The sequence below is a fragment of the Schistocerca piceifrons genome, chromosome X (genome assembly GCF_021461385.2).
Source record: "Schistocerca piceifrons isolate TAMUIC-IGC-003096 chromosome X, iqSchPice1.1, whole genome shotgun sequence".
Taxonomy (NCBI): domain Eukaryota; kingdom Metazoa; phylum Arthropoda; class Insecta; order Orthoptera; family Acrididae; genus Schistocerca; species Schistocerca piceifrons.
Window position 1 is genome coordinate 251199078 of NC_060149.1, and position 15933 is coordinate 251215010.

The 15933-nt window shown below is 40.6% G+C and overlaps 1 protein-coding gene across 2 annotated transcripts in view; it reads right to left on the bottom strand.

Moving 5' to 3' along the window:
- Positions 1-2855: 2855 nt before the first annotated feature.
- Positions 2856-15933, bottom strand: part of LOC124721587 (baculoviral IAP repeat-containing protein 7-like) — a 97756-nt gene continuing 84678 nt past the window's right edge. For both annotated transcript variants that reach the window (XM_047246637.1, XM_047246636.1), the window contains exon 6: positions 2856-3441. In XM_047246637.1, the coding sequence (XP_047102593.1) occupies positions 3237-3441 (205 nt within the window). In that variant the 3' untranslated portion in view covers positions 2856-3236. The remainder of the gene's footprint in view (positions 3442-15933) is intronic.

The window sequence follows — 15933 nt, forward strand, 5'->3', positions numbered from 1 at the left end:
CAATGATGGAATCAACTGACAAATAGTTCCAAAGAATGCTTAGACAACAGAAAAAAGATGTCCATTTACAGTTTTTGTAAATGTAAGTCAATTTGGAATTTTCAGACTTTCTTGTATGTTGATATTGCCACAATAATTCATTCCCAAACACGATTCAATGTCAGATTGAATGTATCTGGAAACAAAGTTAAATAAAAAAATTGATCACAGCAACTATTAAAGAAAGCCTGTTTGTCCAAAGCATTTTGCATGCCTAAAGTTAGCAACTGCTTGTAGTTTGATGTTACTTTATTTTATTTGAAGTATTAATTACTTTGCATACATCAGTTGTAAATATTATAGATTATAGTCTGCAGCACACATTAATTTGTCCCCTAAACACACACTGAAGGCAAAATAGCTAAGTATTTGAATACAATTCCAATCTAATTTATATCACTATAGAGCACAGGTAGATAAGGAAGGATGTAATTACATAATGCTGCTGCAAAGAAAACTTATCTAATACACTACATACTTAGGGAAACAAAAGCTATCCTTTGCGTACATACAAAAAACTTATTTTAGTTCTTCAAATTGTGTATCACTCCCACTGTATTTCACCTTTATCAGCTAATGTACTGGATATAACTATATGACACTGTATTTTATTTTTCAATGAAATCCATGAAATACTTTCATGCCCATGATTTCCTCTTTGTTTGCTATAAATATTTATTAAAGGTATTTCATGTAATGCAGCTCTTTTCTACTCTCACCAAACAAACAATGCAGCTCAAATGAAATGACTCCAGTATCTTATTGTGTCTTTTGGTGTTGCTATTTCCTGTGAATAGGAAGCAAGGCCTCCAAGTATGACAGCCTACTGGACTCATTCCACGTGAGAGAGCCTATTGTCCTTGCTCTCACCAAATGTGTGGAACTGCAATATCAAAAGTTTGCTTAAATTTTACAGCCATTTTTGCACACCTTGCCATGTTCTCATTTTTCAGAACAATGAAGTAATGCCCACCTGAGTACTGCCATTTCAAATACTCCACATTGAAGTTAGAAAACTTCTTGCAAGAAATATAAATCTTTCAGATCAGAGAAAACACCTGGCTTCATAACGTATTCTGAGACTAAGGACCATAAGCTATGCTTACAGAAGTCGTAAACAGCACAAAATTCTTACTTTTAGCCAGATAGAAAACACAGCATTTTCAAAATTTTTACCAGTTGCAGTTAATCACAACGTAAGTTGGATTTATTCAATTAAAAAAAAAAAGCTATTTAGAAACTACTCAGTGGCATTCTGCATTTATTTCAAATGCATGTTTATTAGTGTGCCACACTTCTTGTAAAAACGGATGTCTTACTATTTAGTGACAATAGCACTTACGGCGACTTCCCAAGAGTTTTAAAACACCCAATTTATGCTAAGAGCATGAAGTGTATTGTCTGCAGTTTACTTGAAATCAAACTCTAAATATAGACCTTTCCCAATAATTTCACTATCTGCACCTTTTGAAAATTTATGTGCCCCTACCACAATTTTCTCCCTCTCCCTTCTCTAAAATTACTATAAGCATCTTTTTCTTTACAGTGATTTATATATATGCCATCTAAAATTTATTCTAACTAACAATTTGCTTTGATGCAGTTCCATGAACACCCAATTACAATTGGAACAGTATGAAGTACACTGGTCTGGTATAGACACTTTTAAAAAATATAACCCTTTACCAGTGTGAATGTTAGATTTCAGGAAACAAAATATTTCAAGATATCTTCTCCAACTTCAAATGGCATGAGATTATTTTGTTTTTCATTTCTTCTAGTATTGCATCAGCTGAAACATTTTTAGGAGTTGCAGTATATACTGGCTTCATTTTACTGTAAGTTGGCTGCAAAGTTTCATCCGACTCCTTGAGTGTATCCCAAGCACCCACTACATTATCCAGTCTTGAAACAAGTATTTTCAGAACTTTGAAAATGAACTTCCACCAATCCAGGAACATCCAGAACATTCGCATTACCTCTTGCACCATCATCTGTCTCATCTTCATCTGTCAAAGCAGCAGCATCCAGAGGAACAACAGCCACTTCAACATTTTTACTGTCTTCACTCAGTCCTTCAAAATTATCATTATAAATAATGTCTAAAGCTTCATTCATCATAACATCTTTGAAGAATATGCCATAGTTTGCTTTCATTTTCTCTGTTTTATTCTGCTACACTGTATGAAATAAACTTCACTCACTAACTCCACTACTAGGATTGAATGCTATTGTGTCCCCTTTTATTGCAGCTGTGTCAGCAGATGATACTGTTTTTATACAGTGATCTAAAAAGAGATTAAGTTTTCTAGACAACAAAGTAGGCCAATAATGGCAAATTATTTACTCACAGTATTATTATGTAATTCTTTTTTCTGCACAACCAGTCAATAGCTAGCAAGAAGTAATCAATAAACAGAGAGGATATAAAAAGTAACTTTCTGCATTTTCTGCAACTGTGGTCTCTTAAAACATGAGAAAAATCCCATTGTTTGTATGTAATCAAAAAATTACAATATTTACTGCTAATAATGTAGGTTTATAGCACAATAACTGGAAATCAATATATGTTGTCCAATTATTAGTAATAAATTAAAAGACAAGAGACTGAAAATAAATTACTGGGAGATAATAGGAAAAAAAAAACAGTAAACTTCTAGTACTCTGAACCTCACTATCATCTAATTATTTTAATGTTTGTTTGGAAAGCTTGACCCACAAGTAGTACACTCTAATGAAATTTCTTAATATCAACACACTTCACCAACTGCAAATTCATTTTTGTGATAAGCTGTTAAACAGTAAAAGTCAGTATACTGGTTGCACACACACGTTTTTATTAATTTTATTCAAAAAATACATTTTTTTCCAAATACTGTACCAGTTCCAAGTCAACTATATGAAAGTAGCTGGCTGGTAAAACTGACTGCTGTAACTACCAGTCCAAAGTTTGCTACACACACACACACACACACACACACACACACACACAAACACACAAACTCAGTAAAAACACAATTTTATCAAACCAAGGAACATCAGTACAGCCTTCAAAATCTAGCTGTAAATACTAAAAAGTTAGTGCTGCAAAATTTGTTGCAGGCTGTTAGAAAAATGTCTCTCTCTTCACAAGTAATAACTTATGCAAATTCGTGAAAATCCTGCACTGGGAGACTGTCACAAACATTCCTTTGACTTCATGCAATGTGAGCACGCATTTTTGCTGATATTTCTGTGTTGCAGTCAGGGCACACAGAAAGGGAGGGGCCACATTCCACACATGCAATCACATGGCCACATGGAAGAAACACCAGTCCACGTTCTCTTTCAGCACAGATTTTACAGAAATGTATGTGAGATTCCTTGGATGAACCAATAATGGCATTTTCTTCTACTTGTTTTCTGCAACAAAGAATTACATACACACACCATTAGTGCTACTTGCACTTCTACATTTAAAACAAGTCAGACCTTAATATAGGACACCCTTTAACCACACACTTAAATTTTAGAGTTGAGCACGCGCACACAGAGAGACAAGTGTATTTTGCCACCTGTTGTGGATGGTAAGGCTTTACAATTTTGAAGGCACTTTGAAACAGACACACAGACAAACCAAAAATCTCACTAGCAACAACAATAAATTAGAAACAATGTGACAACCGTCACCCGTTCTGATTTTCTTTCTTCCATTTAAAGTCACTGACTACATAAAATGGCTCCGAGCACTATAGGACTTAACATCTGTGGTCATCAGTCCCCTAGAACTTAGAACTACTTAAACCTAACTAACCTAAGGACATCACACACATCCATGCCCGAGGCAGGATTCAAACCTGTGACCGTAGCGATCACGCGGTTCCAGACTGAAGCGCCTAGAACCGCACGGCCACACCGGCCGGCCTCACTGACTACATAAACAATGACATTGTACTGTTATCTCTATGTACATTCTTACCACCATAACCGGAATTTGACAGGTTTCCACTTGTGAGGACTTATGCAAGCATTCAGTCAGTCACTTGGATGATCACCAACAATTCTTAATAACATTAGTTCTGCTTGGAAACTCAACAACATTCAGTGGCAAACTTCCTCCAGGAATTAACCAAATACAGACTTTTAGAACAAGCTCTACGGTACAATTTCAGGAACTTGACGGCATCATTTGGCTATTTTAGCTATTTTCTTGAAACTAGTCATTACGTTTCAGTTGTGGAAATGGGAAAGAGCTTATCGGCACAAAAATTTCTACTTTCAATCACTTTAGATGAACTTACAGCTATTGTATCTTTGTTTCCCTCTTATATTGTAACTGCACTTTTTCTTCATTTCCCTCCCTTCAGTCTCTTAAACAGGTTTTTCAATTTTAATGGTTCTCTATTTTTATCATTATTGTGTAATGTCCGCCCATGGTGGCAGAGTAGTCAGCGTGACAGAATGTCATACCTAATGACCCGGGTTCGATTCCCGGCTAGGTCGGAGATTTTCTCCGCTCAGGGACTGGGTGTTATGTTATCCTTACCATCATCATTTCACCCCCATCAACACGCAACTCACCGAAGTGGTATCAACTCTAAAGACCTGCACCAGGTGAACGGCCTACATCTACATCTACATGACAACTCTGCAATTCACATTTAAGTGCTTGGCAGAGGGTTCATCGAACCACAATCATACTATATCTCTACCATTCCACTCCCGAACAGCGTGCAGGAAAAACGAACACCTAAACCTTTCTGTTCGAGCTCTGATTTCTCTTATTTTATTTTGATGATCATTCCTACCTATGTAGGTTGGGCTCAACAAAATATTTTCGCATTCGGAAGAGAAAGTTGGTGACTGAAATTTCGTAAATAGATCTCGCCGCGACGAAAAACGTCTTTGCTTTAATGACTTCCATCCCAACTCGCGTATCATATCTGCCACACTCTCTCCCCTATTACGTGATGATACAAAACGAGCTGCCCTTTTTTGCACCCTTTCGATGTCCTACCCGACGGGAGGCCCTAGCCACACAGCATTTCCATTGTATAGTAGTTTCATTTAACTTCCAGTGTACCGACAGGGCATAAACTATTCCATACCTTTTCAATTTTGCTCGTAGCTGCTAATCTGATGATTCAAACCCATTAACCATATAAGGGTTGGTCAAAATAAAACTGACCCAAAAATAGTTGGCACTTCATGACAAATCAAACATCAAAGAGAATAAGAAAACTACACAAAACCAGCATGGACTTAAAAAACATTGCCCAAGTGAATGATAGCTTTCAGAAGTCGGACAAAATCATTATACCAGTTAGCTGTACAAGAAGGAACTAAAAGTTTGACACTTCACAATGTTCTGAGCACAAGTTAAAGCTTCCAGGCTAATCTGTATTTTGAGTTTGACTGATTGTTTCTATATGAAGAGGTACTGGGATGTTGGGATCGTCAGTTTCTCTGTTTCTTCAGATGAGGGCTGTTTATGCCTGATTGGTTGGTTGGTTGAGGAATAAGGGACTAAACAGTAAGGTCACAGTTCATTCATTATTAGTGACATCCATGAAGCACATGTTATGACGATGGAAACACAAAGGAATGGTAAGACCTAGCCATAGAAAGCCTCCCATCGGGTAGACCGTTCACCTGGTGCAAGTCTTTCGAGTTGACACCACTTCACCAACTTGCGTATCGATGGGGATGAAATGACAATGATAAGGACAACACCCAGTCCCTAAGCAGAGAAAATCTCCGACCTCGCTGGGAATCGAACCCGGGCTGTTAGGTATGACATTCCGCCATGCTGACCACTAAGCTACCAGGGGCGGACACCTCTGAAATAGAAAATAGGGTATGGCAGAAACAGAGACAAACTACATCTTAAATCAATTAAAACAGTAATACAGTTAGGGTTAGAGATCCCCAAAATCAACCATCCAGCATGGGACGCCCCAATCACTCTGCCCCTGCCCCTTCCAGTCAAATGTTCAGCCAATTTATTCCCCAAGGTACCAACATGACTTGGGACACACAGAAAGACAACCAAGCAGTCATTATGACTAAGTTCAATGAGAAGGTCATGAATAGCAGATCCCACACGGTGAGAAGAGTGTCAGTCAGTTGCCTGCAGACTGCTCATTGAGTCACTACATATTAAAATGTGGTCAAGGGAGGCCCCATTAAAGAAAGTGGAGGGCCTGTTAATGGATCAGCCAGCTCCACAGAAGAAACACTAAATGTTCCTGACAATGAAGGTCCCCAACACGGGATGTAAAAGCATATCCTTTCTTCTCCACAGTTTCAGAGCCATCAGTGACATAGATGGTAGCACCCTGAAATCCATGAAGAACTAAATGTAATAGATGCCGACAGGTCATGGGACAACAGATTTTAGGACCCTGAAGAAGATTGGCCCCAATTCATGGCTTGGGCACCAATCAAGAAGGTTGTGCAAGAAAACATGGGGATCACAATCTATGTAGGAGAGGCAAAGATTTTTGCAGCAGGTTGCAAGGTGCCTTCCAACTGGTAATGCCACCCAAGAGCAGATATCAGGCAGTCGATGTCCCTTATATGTAAGAAGAGTGGGATATGCTGGATGATCAGGGAGTTGGTGAGTGGCAGTTGCATGGGAGACCAAGAATTGGTATCACTGGAACTGATGAGTAAAGATCCTCGCTTCATCAAGAAGTCTACAGGAGTCATCTGGAAGGCACTAGTGGCCAGATGAACTCCATGATGATAGACTTAGTCTAAGTATTTCAATACCGAAGGTGCCACTGAGCCACAAATCTGGACTCTATAGAAGATTTGAGCCTGGTACATACTGAGAAGAGTAACACGATTTGCACCATAACAGGTGTGGGTAAGAAATCTGTGCATTAAGCTTCTATGTGCAACTAGTCTAGTTGATGACAGTGGCACGGCCAAGTCAGCTTTTTATCAAAAAGTAGGACCAAAAAATTGAAATGTGCAACAGCTCTTCCTAGTGTTGGGTACCCAAATAGATTTCGGGGTCAGGAACAACCCTGGTATGATGGCAGAAATGCATGACCTGCATTTTTGGAGGAGAGAATTAGAAACTACGAGGAAGGGCCCACACAGAGGCCTATCAGATGGTGCCTTGAAATAAAAATTGATAGGGAGCCACAAAATCCCCAGTTACGGAAAGTAAGTTTAATGTCATGGCAACACAACGTGTCCTATACCATATGTACATCAGAAAAGACTGCCCTGAGGTGCTGGCATTTAGCATAGTTGGCTGTGGATTGTCCCTTCCAGAAACCACAGTTACAGGGGGACAAAAGTCACCTAGAATAGAGAAATCAGCGTTATCTGCAGGCAACCATATGGGAGACTCCTTTAAGCCAAATATGGCTGAAGACTGTGAGCAGATATCTTTGTATAATAATCAACTGCTGGATTATCTGATTACAAACTTAATCAGGGCCTGGGAGCATATCGTGAGATAAGGCAAGAGGCTGAAGCAGTTCCCTGTCAGTGAAAAGTTCATTATATGATTAAGCATAGTGGACTGAAATACAAGGGGAGGTTTTCAATCTGTTGTTTCTGCAATAGAAAGGTAGTCAGGTAAGGAGAAGATGCTGATGCTGCTGCAAAATGTGATCACAAGGTGTTCAGTAAGAACTGATGCATCAGTACAAATACCATCCTGAAGGACAAGGCCCAGAACAATCTTATACTGAGCTTAGCCCACACCTGAGATGAAGAGGGAGGAGACATAGCACTCCCGGCACTCTTTCTTACTATGTTTAAATAGATGGCTATCCTTAGCATGATGTCAGTTAAAAGTGGTGAACTGATGTGCAAAGGATGTCACTTTAAAGACTGCATGGCTCTTTGGCAATCCTAAACAGCTACTGCAATGTCATTGATCCAACATGGCACTGGCTGGCTGTGGAGGGGATCTATAGGAAGGGGACTAGCACTTTTGGCAGCATGGTTGATCACATCTGAGATATCTTGCACAACCTCATCAATGCAATTAGAGAACTGCCAACTGGTTCTTCAAAGCACAATGCGATAGCTGGTTTGGAGATGACAAGGAAGTAACAGGATCAACAGAAAGTCATCACTGTCATGAAGATTGTCATGTAGTGACAAACGCAGTGAAGTCACAAGAGTATTGGGAAGAGATTATTAGATCAACAGCTGAAAAGGTTCCACAGTACTGAAGTTACAGTACTCTTGAATGATCACATTACCAGTGCCTAGGTTAGGTGTGAAGGGACTGGGAGAACCGGTCATGCCCCAGGATCACTGCCTCTCCCCGATGGGGTGGAACCGTATCAATGAGCATTGGTGTCATTGTCCCGATTCTTCTTCTTCTTCTTCTTCTTCTTCTTCTTCTTCTTCTTCTTCTTCAGCCTATTGTAGCCGGATTCTTCTGAGGACCTATTCATGATGAGCATGTGAAGGCAGCAACTGGCTGTTCTTTAGCAACTGGCTTTCAGTGGGCCACTGATATGTGGGTTTCTGGGGAGAGGACTCCTGAGAGAGAGCCCTGTCACCAGTATACACCAGAGGAGGAAGCTGGAAGTGGTTCTCGAAGCTGGCACAGTCCACAGTGCATTTTTCCTAATGACTCAACTTCTCCAGATTTTTTTGTATGTTTAGTGTTCTGCAGCTTACAGAAATTTTAAATATGTCATTAATTAATTGTTCAACAAAGCTGCTATGTGGTAATAATTTATTTCACTGGACTTGTTATGGGTCTTGCCCATCATCAGCAGTATCTTATATGTGATGTACTTTGTTTGGGGTATCGCAATGACAAGATTTTGTAATATTCATGTAGTAATACGATTACACAATTTATATACCCATATATGTAATCAGCATAAGCATTTTTTATGAAATATATACCTGGAAGAATCCTGGAGATACTAAAAGGTATCAGATAGATTATATAATGGTAAGACAGAGATTTAGGAACCAGGTTTTAAATTGTAAGACATTTCCAGGGGCAGATGTGGATTCTGACCACAATCTATTTGTTATGAACTGCTGATTGAAACCGAAGAAACTGCAAAAAGGTGGGAATTTAAGGAGATGGGACCTGGATAACCTGAAAGAAACAGAGGTTGTAGAGAGTTCCAGGGAGAGCATAAGGGAACAATTGACAGGAATGGGGGAAAGAAATACAGTAGAAGAAGAATGGGTAGCTCTGAGGGATGAAGTAGTGAAGGCAGCAGAGGATCAAGTAGGTAAAAAGACGAGGGCTAGTAGAAATCCTTGGGTAACAGAAGAAATATTGAAATTAATTGATGAACGGAGAAAATATAAAAATGCAGTAAATGAAGCAGGCAAAAAGGAATACAGACGTCTCAAAAATGAGATCGACAGGAAGTGCAAAATGGCTAAGCAGGGATGGCTAGAGGACAAATGTAAGGATGTAGAGGCTTGTCTCACTAGGGGTAAGATAGATACTGCCTACAGGAAAATTAAAGAGACCTTTGGAGAGAAGAGAACCACTTGTATGAATAACAAGAGCTCAGATGGCAACCCAGTTCTAAGCAAAGAAGGGAAGGCAGAAAGGTGGAAGGAGTATATAGAGGGTTTATACAAGGGCGATGTACTTGAGGACAATATTATGGAAATGGAAGAGGATGTAGATGAAGATGAAATGGGAGATAAGATACTGCGTGAAGAGTTTGACAGAACACTGAAAGACCTGAGTCGAAACAAGGCCCCGGGAGTAGACAACATTCCATTAGAACTACTGATGGCCTTGGGAGAGCCAGTCATGACAAAACTCTACCATCTGGTGAGCAAGATGTATGAGACAGGCGAAACACCCTCAGACTTCAAGAAGAATATAATAATTCCAATCCCAAAGAAAGCAGGTGTTGGCAGATAAGAAAATTACCGAACTATCAGTTTAATAAGTCACAGCTGCAAAATACTAACGCGAATTCTTTACAGACGAATGGAAAAACTGGTAGAAGTGGACCTCGGGGAAGATCAGTTTGGATTCCGTAGAAATGTTGGAACACGTGAGGCAATACTAACCTTACGACTTATCTTAGAAGAAAGATTAAGAAAAGGCAAACCAACGTTTCTAGCATTTGTAGACTTAGAGAAAGCTTTTGACAACGTTAACTGGAATACTCTCTTTCAAATTCTGAAGGTGGCAGGGGTAAAATACAGGGAGCGAAAGGCTATTTACAATTTGTACAGAAACCAGAGGGCAGTTATAAGAGTAGAGGGGCATGAAAGGGAAGCAGTGGTTGGGAAAGGAGTGAGACACGGTTGTAGCCTCTCCCCGATTTTATTCAATCTGTATATTGAGCAAGCAGTAAAGGAAACAAAAGAAAAATTCAGAGTAGGTATTAAAATTCATGGAGAAGAAGTAAAAACTTTGAGGTTCGCCGATGACATTGTAATTCTGTCAGAGACAGCAAAGGACTTGGAAGAGCAGTTGAACGGAATGGACAGTGTCTTGAAAGGAGGATATAAGATGAACATCAACCAAAGCAAAACGAGGATAATGGAATGTAGTCAAATTAAATCTGATGATGCTGAGGGGATTAGATTAGGAAATGAGACACTTAAAGTAGTAAAGGAGTTTTGCTATTTAGGGAGCAAAATAACTGATGATGGTCGAAGTAGAGAGGATATAAAATGTAGACTGGCAATGGCAAAGAAATCGTTTCTGAAGAAGAGAAATTTGTTAACATCGAGTATAGATTTAAGTGTCAGGAAGTCGTTTCTGAAAGTATTTGTATGGAGTGTAGCCATGTATGGAAGTGAAACATGGACGATAACCAGTTTGGACAGGAAGAGAATAGAAGCTTTCGAAATGTGGTGCTACAGAAGAATGCTGAAGATAAGGTGGGTAGATCACATAACTAATGAGGAGGTATTGAATAGGATTGGGGAGAAGAGAAGTTTGCGGCACAACTTGACTAGAAGAAGGGATCGGTTGGTAGGACATGTTTTGAGGCATCAAGGGATCACAAATTTAGCATTGGAGGGCAGCGTGGAGGGTAAAAATCGTAGAGGGAGACCAAGAGATCAATACACTAATCAGATTCAGAAGGATGTAGGTTGCAGTGGGTACTGGGAGATGATGAAGCTTGCACAGGATAGAGTAGCATGGAGAGCTGCATCAAACCAGTCTCAGGACTGAAGACCACAACAACAACAACAACAACAACAACATACAGCTGTAAAAAATTCCTCGTGCTGATTATGTATCTGTATATATAAATCGTGTAAATATAATATTAAATGAACATTGTGAAATATTATCATTTGGATACACTAGAGAGTATTACATTTAAGATACCGCTGATGATTGGCAATGCCTGAGACTTGTCTGGTGAAATAAAATACTGCCATGAAGCAGCCTTTGCTGGACTATTAATTAGGATGACATATTTACAAATTCTCCAAATTTATCTTCAATATGTTTCACAAAAAATAATGTCTTTGTCACAGTTTGAGTACATAGTAAGTACTGGATAAATTGTTTTGCTCCTAGATGTCTGGCTTGTCCCTTTTCCCATAATGTAGCCGGGTTGAGAAAGCACTAGGACTGTAACTGTAAGCATTGAAATTTTGTCTCCAGTCTAAAGAGACTGCAAGGTCAAAATGGCCATCGTTCTGGTGTAATTTAATATTATTCATATGCACAAAGTCTACCCTGATGTCACCTACTCCAGTCATCTGAAGGGTGCCATCCAACCGCAGCAAAGGCCATATGGCACAATGGCTATTGCCTAGAGTGCTGATGCCCCAGGATGATGGACATCTAATCTTTTGCATGCATGGGGGCTAGCAGCTCAGGCATAGGCAATGCGATCCTTGTGAGGTTGGGGCTCAACTGAAGGGTATGCAATGACCCCACTATGTCAGATTGGCTACCACGCTGGCGTTGAAGTGCAAGTAAGAGCCTATGCAGGTACTATGCACACATGACGTTTAACAATGCACACAGTAGGTGCTGTTTAAGCTGTTCTTTCCCAGTTGGTCTACACAACAGAAAAATTTGGAAAATGAAGGTCAAACCCAGAAGGGGACCACTAAAGTACTTCATGAAGACTATTCCAAGAAAGGAAGGTAGAAGCTAGGGAATAGCCAGGTTGACATCAAAGGCTGCCACCATGAGAAAGAGAAGAAGATGGAATGATAATCTGAGATGAGAGATTGCCGTATAGGAAAGAAAGTGGGTGATGCAATAGCTTGGGGCCCATGCTCGCCACGCATATGTTTATGGAAGAGTGAGCTTCCTGAGGTGTCAACATGTCTTGGTATGAATTTTCACAACACTTAAAATTGTATGGCAGAAAATCACAATCAGTACAATTTCTGGATTGCCTTTATTTTTGATACCACATATTTAGCAATTCCAGAATCTTAATGTACACTGATAAGCCAAAACTGACTACTGTCCACCATGCTGCATGCCACCTGGTGGCACTGTGGGCACGTGACAAAAGTATGTAAGCACAGCATACACAGACAGGGGATCACTAGTGAAGGTATGGGCTGCAAATGGAAAAATCCATGGAGATAAGCGACTTGGACAACAAGAGAAATTTTAATTATGCAGAGCGTGTGATCGAGTGTCTTGAAAATGACAAAGGTGGTAAAACGTTCATGTGCTACCATGAGCATATACAGAGAAAAAGGTAGAAGGGCAATGAAACTACCACCAGGCACTAAATGGTTGGACAACCATGACTCTTCACAGAATGTGGGGCTCTGAGGCTTGTCTGCTCTGTAAAGTAAGATAGATAGTGACCTGTGGCATCTCTGCCGAAATAGCACAATGTTGGTGCACGCACAAGCGTTTTGGAGCACAGCATTTACCATACATTGTCGTGGACCTCACAGCACACCACCACTACATGTTCACATGTTTACCCAATGACACTGTCAATTATGATTGCAATGGGCACGAGATTTGACCGTCAATCAATGGAAATCTGTTTGCTCTTTGGGTAAATCACATTTTTTGCTACACCTAGGTCGATGGTCGTCTCCACAAACGCCGTGATGACAATGACGACTGTGTGTTTAAGGGATTAAACAATGGGGTCATCAGTTCCTCCTTACGAGAGAAACATGTCAAAATGTAAAAAGTTAAAACAATGAATAGTAGGCTGCTCAAACTATGTAAACAAGTCAAGGAGTTTAAAAGGGCATGACAGTAGTTGCACAACAACAGGCAAAAGAAAAGAGATAAATGAGGCAGCATCTTGTACAAGGGGAGCTAAAAGCCCAAGGTGAGGGGGGGAAGAAAGGAATATTCAGTTGCTTTGTGGGTACTTACCATGGAGTGGAGGGGACGGGAGGGGGGGGTAGGGGGGGAGGGGTAGGGGCAGGGCTCTCGCCCCCCACAACTGCCCCTAACACTGGAAATGGAAGTGTGTTACAGATTACAGTAAAATCCATTCTCCCTCAGAAAATGCAACACTTTGGTAGTGGCTGTCACGTCATCCACAAGCACCTGAGGTAGGTAAGCTGAAAGCATGCTGCAAATTGGCCAGCAGGGCACACTCAACATGAACATACACTATCATCAGACCACCACAGCTGCAGTGAGGAGGATCCTCCAGACACAGCAGGAACCTGTGGACGAGTCGTGTGGCCAACCCACAATCGGTACAATGCCATCTTTCTGAAAGGCCTGGAAAGATGAATGCCACACCTTAGTGGACAATTTAATGGCTCAACTTTTTTTGGATCGTAGCAGCCTGCCATTCCAATTTATAGAGCCTCAAAATATTGCGTCGCATTTTTAACCTTAAGTCTGGACCCAGTATCCTGACGTCAAGTTTATTTCCTGTAGTTGCGTCTTTAGGTAGACGGTTGACGAGTTCATTTCCTGGAATACTTATATGGCTCAGTGTCCAGATGAAGGTCACTATCTCTGGAGAGTTGCAGAGGTTAGCCAGTAGCTCCCCGATGTTTGCGACCAAAAGAGTTTTGGGATAGCACAGGGTTATACCTTTTAAGCAACTAATGGAATCACTACAGATCATAAAGTTCATCGTGGCCTGGGATTTGACGTACCACAAAGCCTGAAAGATGGCAACAAACTGTGCAGTGTATACACTGCAGGTGCTTGGCAGAGTGTGTTGCTCATGTCCCCATGAATGTGCAAAAGTGTAACCGACCGTGCTGTTTACTTTTGATCCTTCTTTGTAGATGCATACCGAATTCTAATAATTGTGGAGGATTGAAAGAAACAGGTGTCAGAAGGATAGGCTCAGCATCCTCCTTCGGGCCATGAAACAGATCCATCTGTATCACAGTACATGGCAGATGTCAAGAGGGCTCTAGGAACACAAGACTAACGGAGGCTGTTGGAGGTCCTTCAGTAGAATATAGAGTCGGATCCCAGTGGAACAAAGTTGAGTGACATGGATGGGTAGGCATCTGACAGACTGAGTTGTAGACTAACAGACTAACCTGCTGTGGTGGGACACCGGCTTCTGCCAGGAGGCTGTCAACAGGGCTCGTATGGAATGCACCCGTTGCCAACCAAATGCCAGTGTGGTGAACAGTTTCCAGCAGGCTCTGTAAGGACAGTGCTGCTAACCCATTCACAGGCCAAGTGGGGATAAAATCACTGCTCAGAAGAACTGTGAGGTCCACATCCCACAAGCAGTGACTAAGACGACAGAGCATTCTGCTTCTTCATGAAAGTGACCTTGAGCCGGTGGACATGGGGCACCCAAGTTAGCTTGTGGTAAAATAAAATACCTAAGAATTGTCAAGTGCCAATGACTTCAAGTAACTGCTCACCAAGATCAATTTCTAGGTGTGGGTGCACAGTCCTGAGTCATCAAAAAATGCATAACTCTCGATTTTGCAGGGGAAAATTGATATCTGTGGTTCAGGGCCCAGTTATGGACACACTAGACAGCTGCTACGTCTATAGAGTTCATTCCCAGTTTTTCTGTGCACCGTTCAATCTTTCGACCAACTTTGTTGTATGGGAGCGAAAGCTGGGTGGATTCAGGTGACCTTATCAATAAGGTTGAGGTTACAGATATGAAAGTAGCTAGGATGATTACAGGTACTAGTAGATGGGAACAATGGCAGGAGAGTGTGCACAATAGGTCCTACATTCATTACTTAATGCTCACAGCTTTTACTCTGCATTACCACACCAGTGAGAACAAGACTATGGGTAATAGCGAATTTATTTTCAATTGATTTCGGGCAGTTGTCGATCACCATTAATGTCCGTTCATCCAAACATGCAAGTAAATAATGTGTCAGGGTGGGCACAAAATGATAATATCATGGGTCTTGAACCCTCAGTCTCATCCTCACTGGTGAATGGAATACAGAGTAAAGGTGTGAGCTTTGAGTGATTAATGTATGGGCTACAATACAGAGATGTTGACAGTGTGACACATGGAAGTTTGGATCAGTCCGGGAAGTGTGTACGGATAGTTGTTAAAGTAATCAGTTGTGACCAGCACGAAATTCGGGTTCAAGTCTCTGGCACAAATTTTCACCCATCAGCAATAGGTAGTATATCTATACGTAACACAGCTGATTCTAAGGTATTTGCATTCAGCAAATTTATTTCCGATGGCTGTCAATCGCCAATGTCTGTTCATCCAGACATGCGAGTAAATATTTACTTACTTGTTAATTATTTACTTGTTTATTACTTCTTGACAGCTACAACCTATTGTCTGGGGAGATAAAATAAAGCCATACAACTCCCAGTCCTGTGTATAATAAGTGTGTGTAATTATTACTACCTGGCACAGTCAGAAACTACAAAGAAAAAACCTAACGTCAAAATGAGGAAAGAGGAAAAAGGAAAAACGAAAAAGGAAACTACTTTCTACCACTATAAAACTATTACTAACCAATTACTCAATTACTTGTATTACTGGTGGTACTACTACTTTTAGA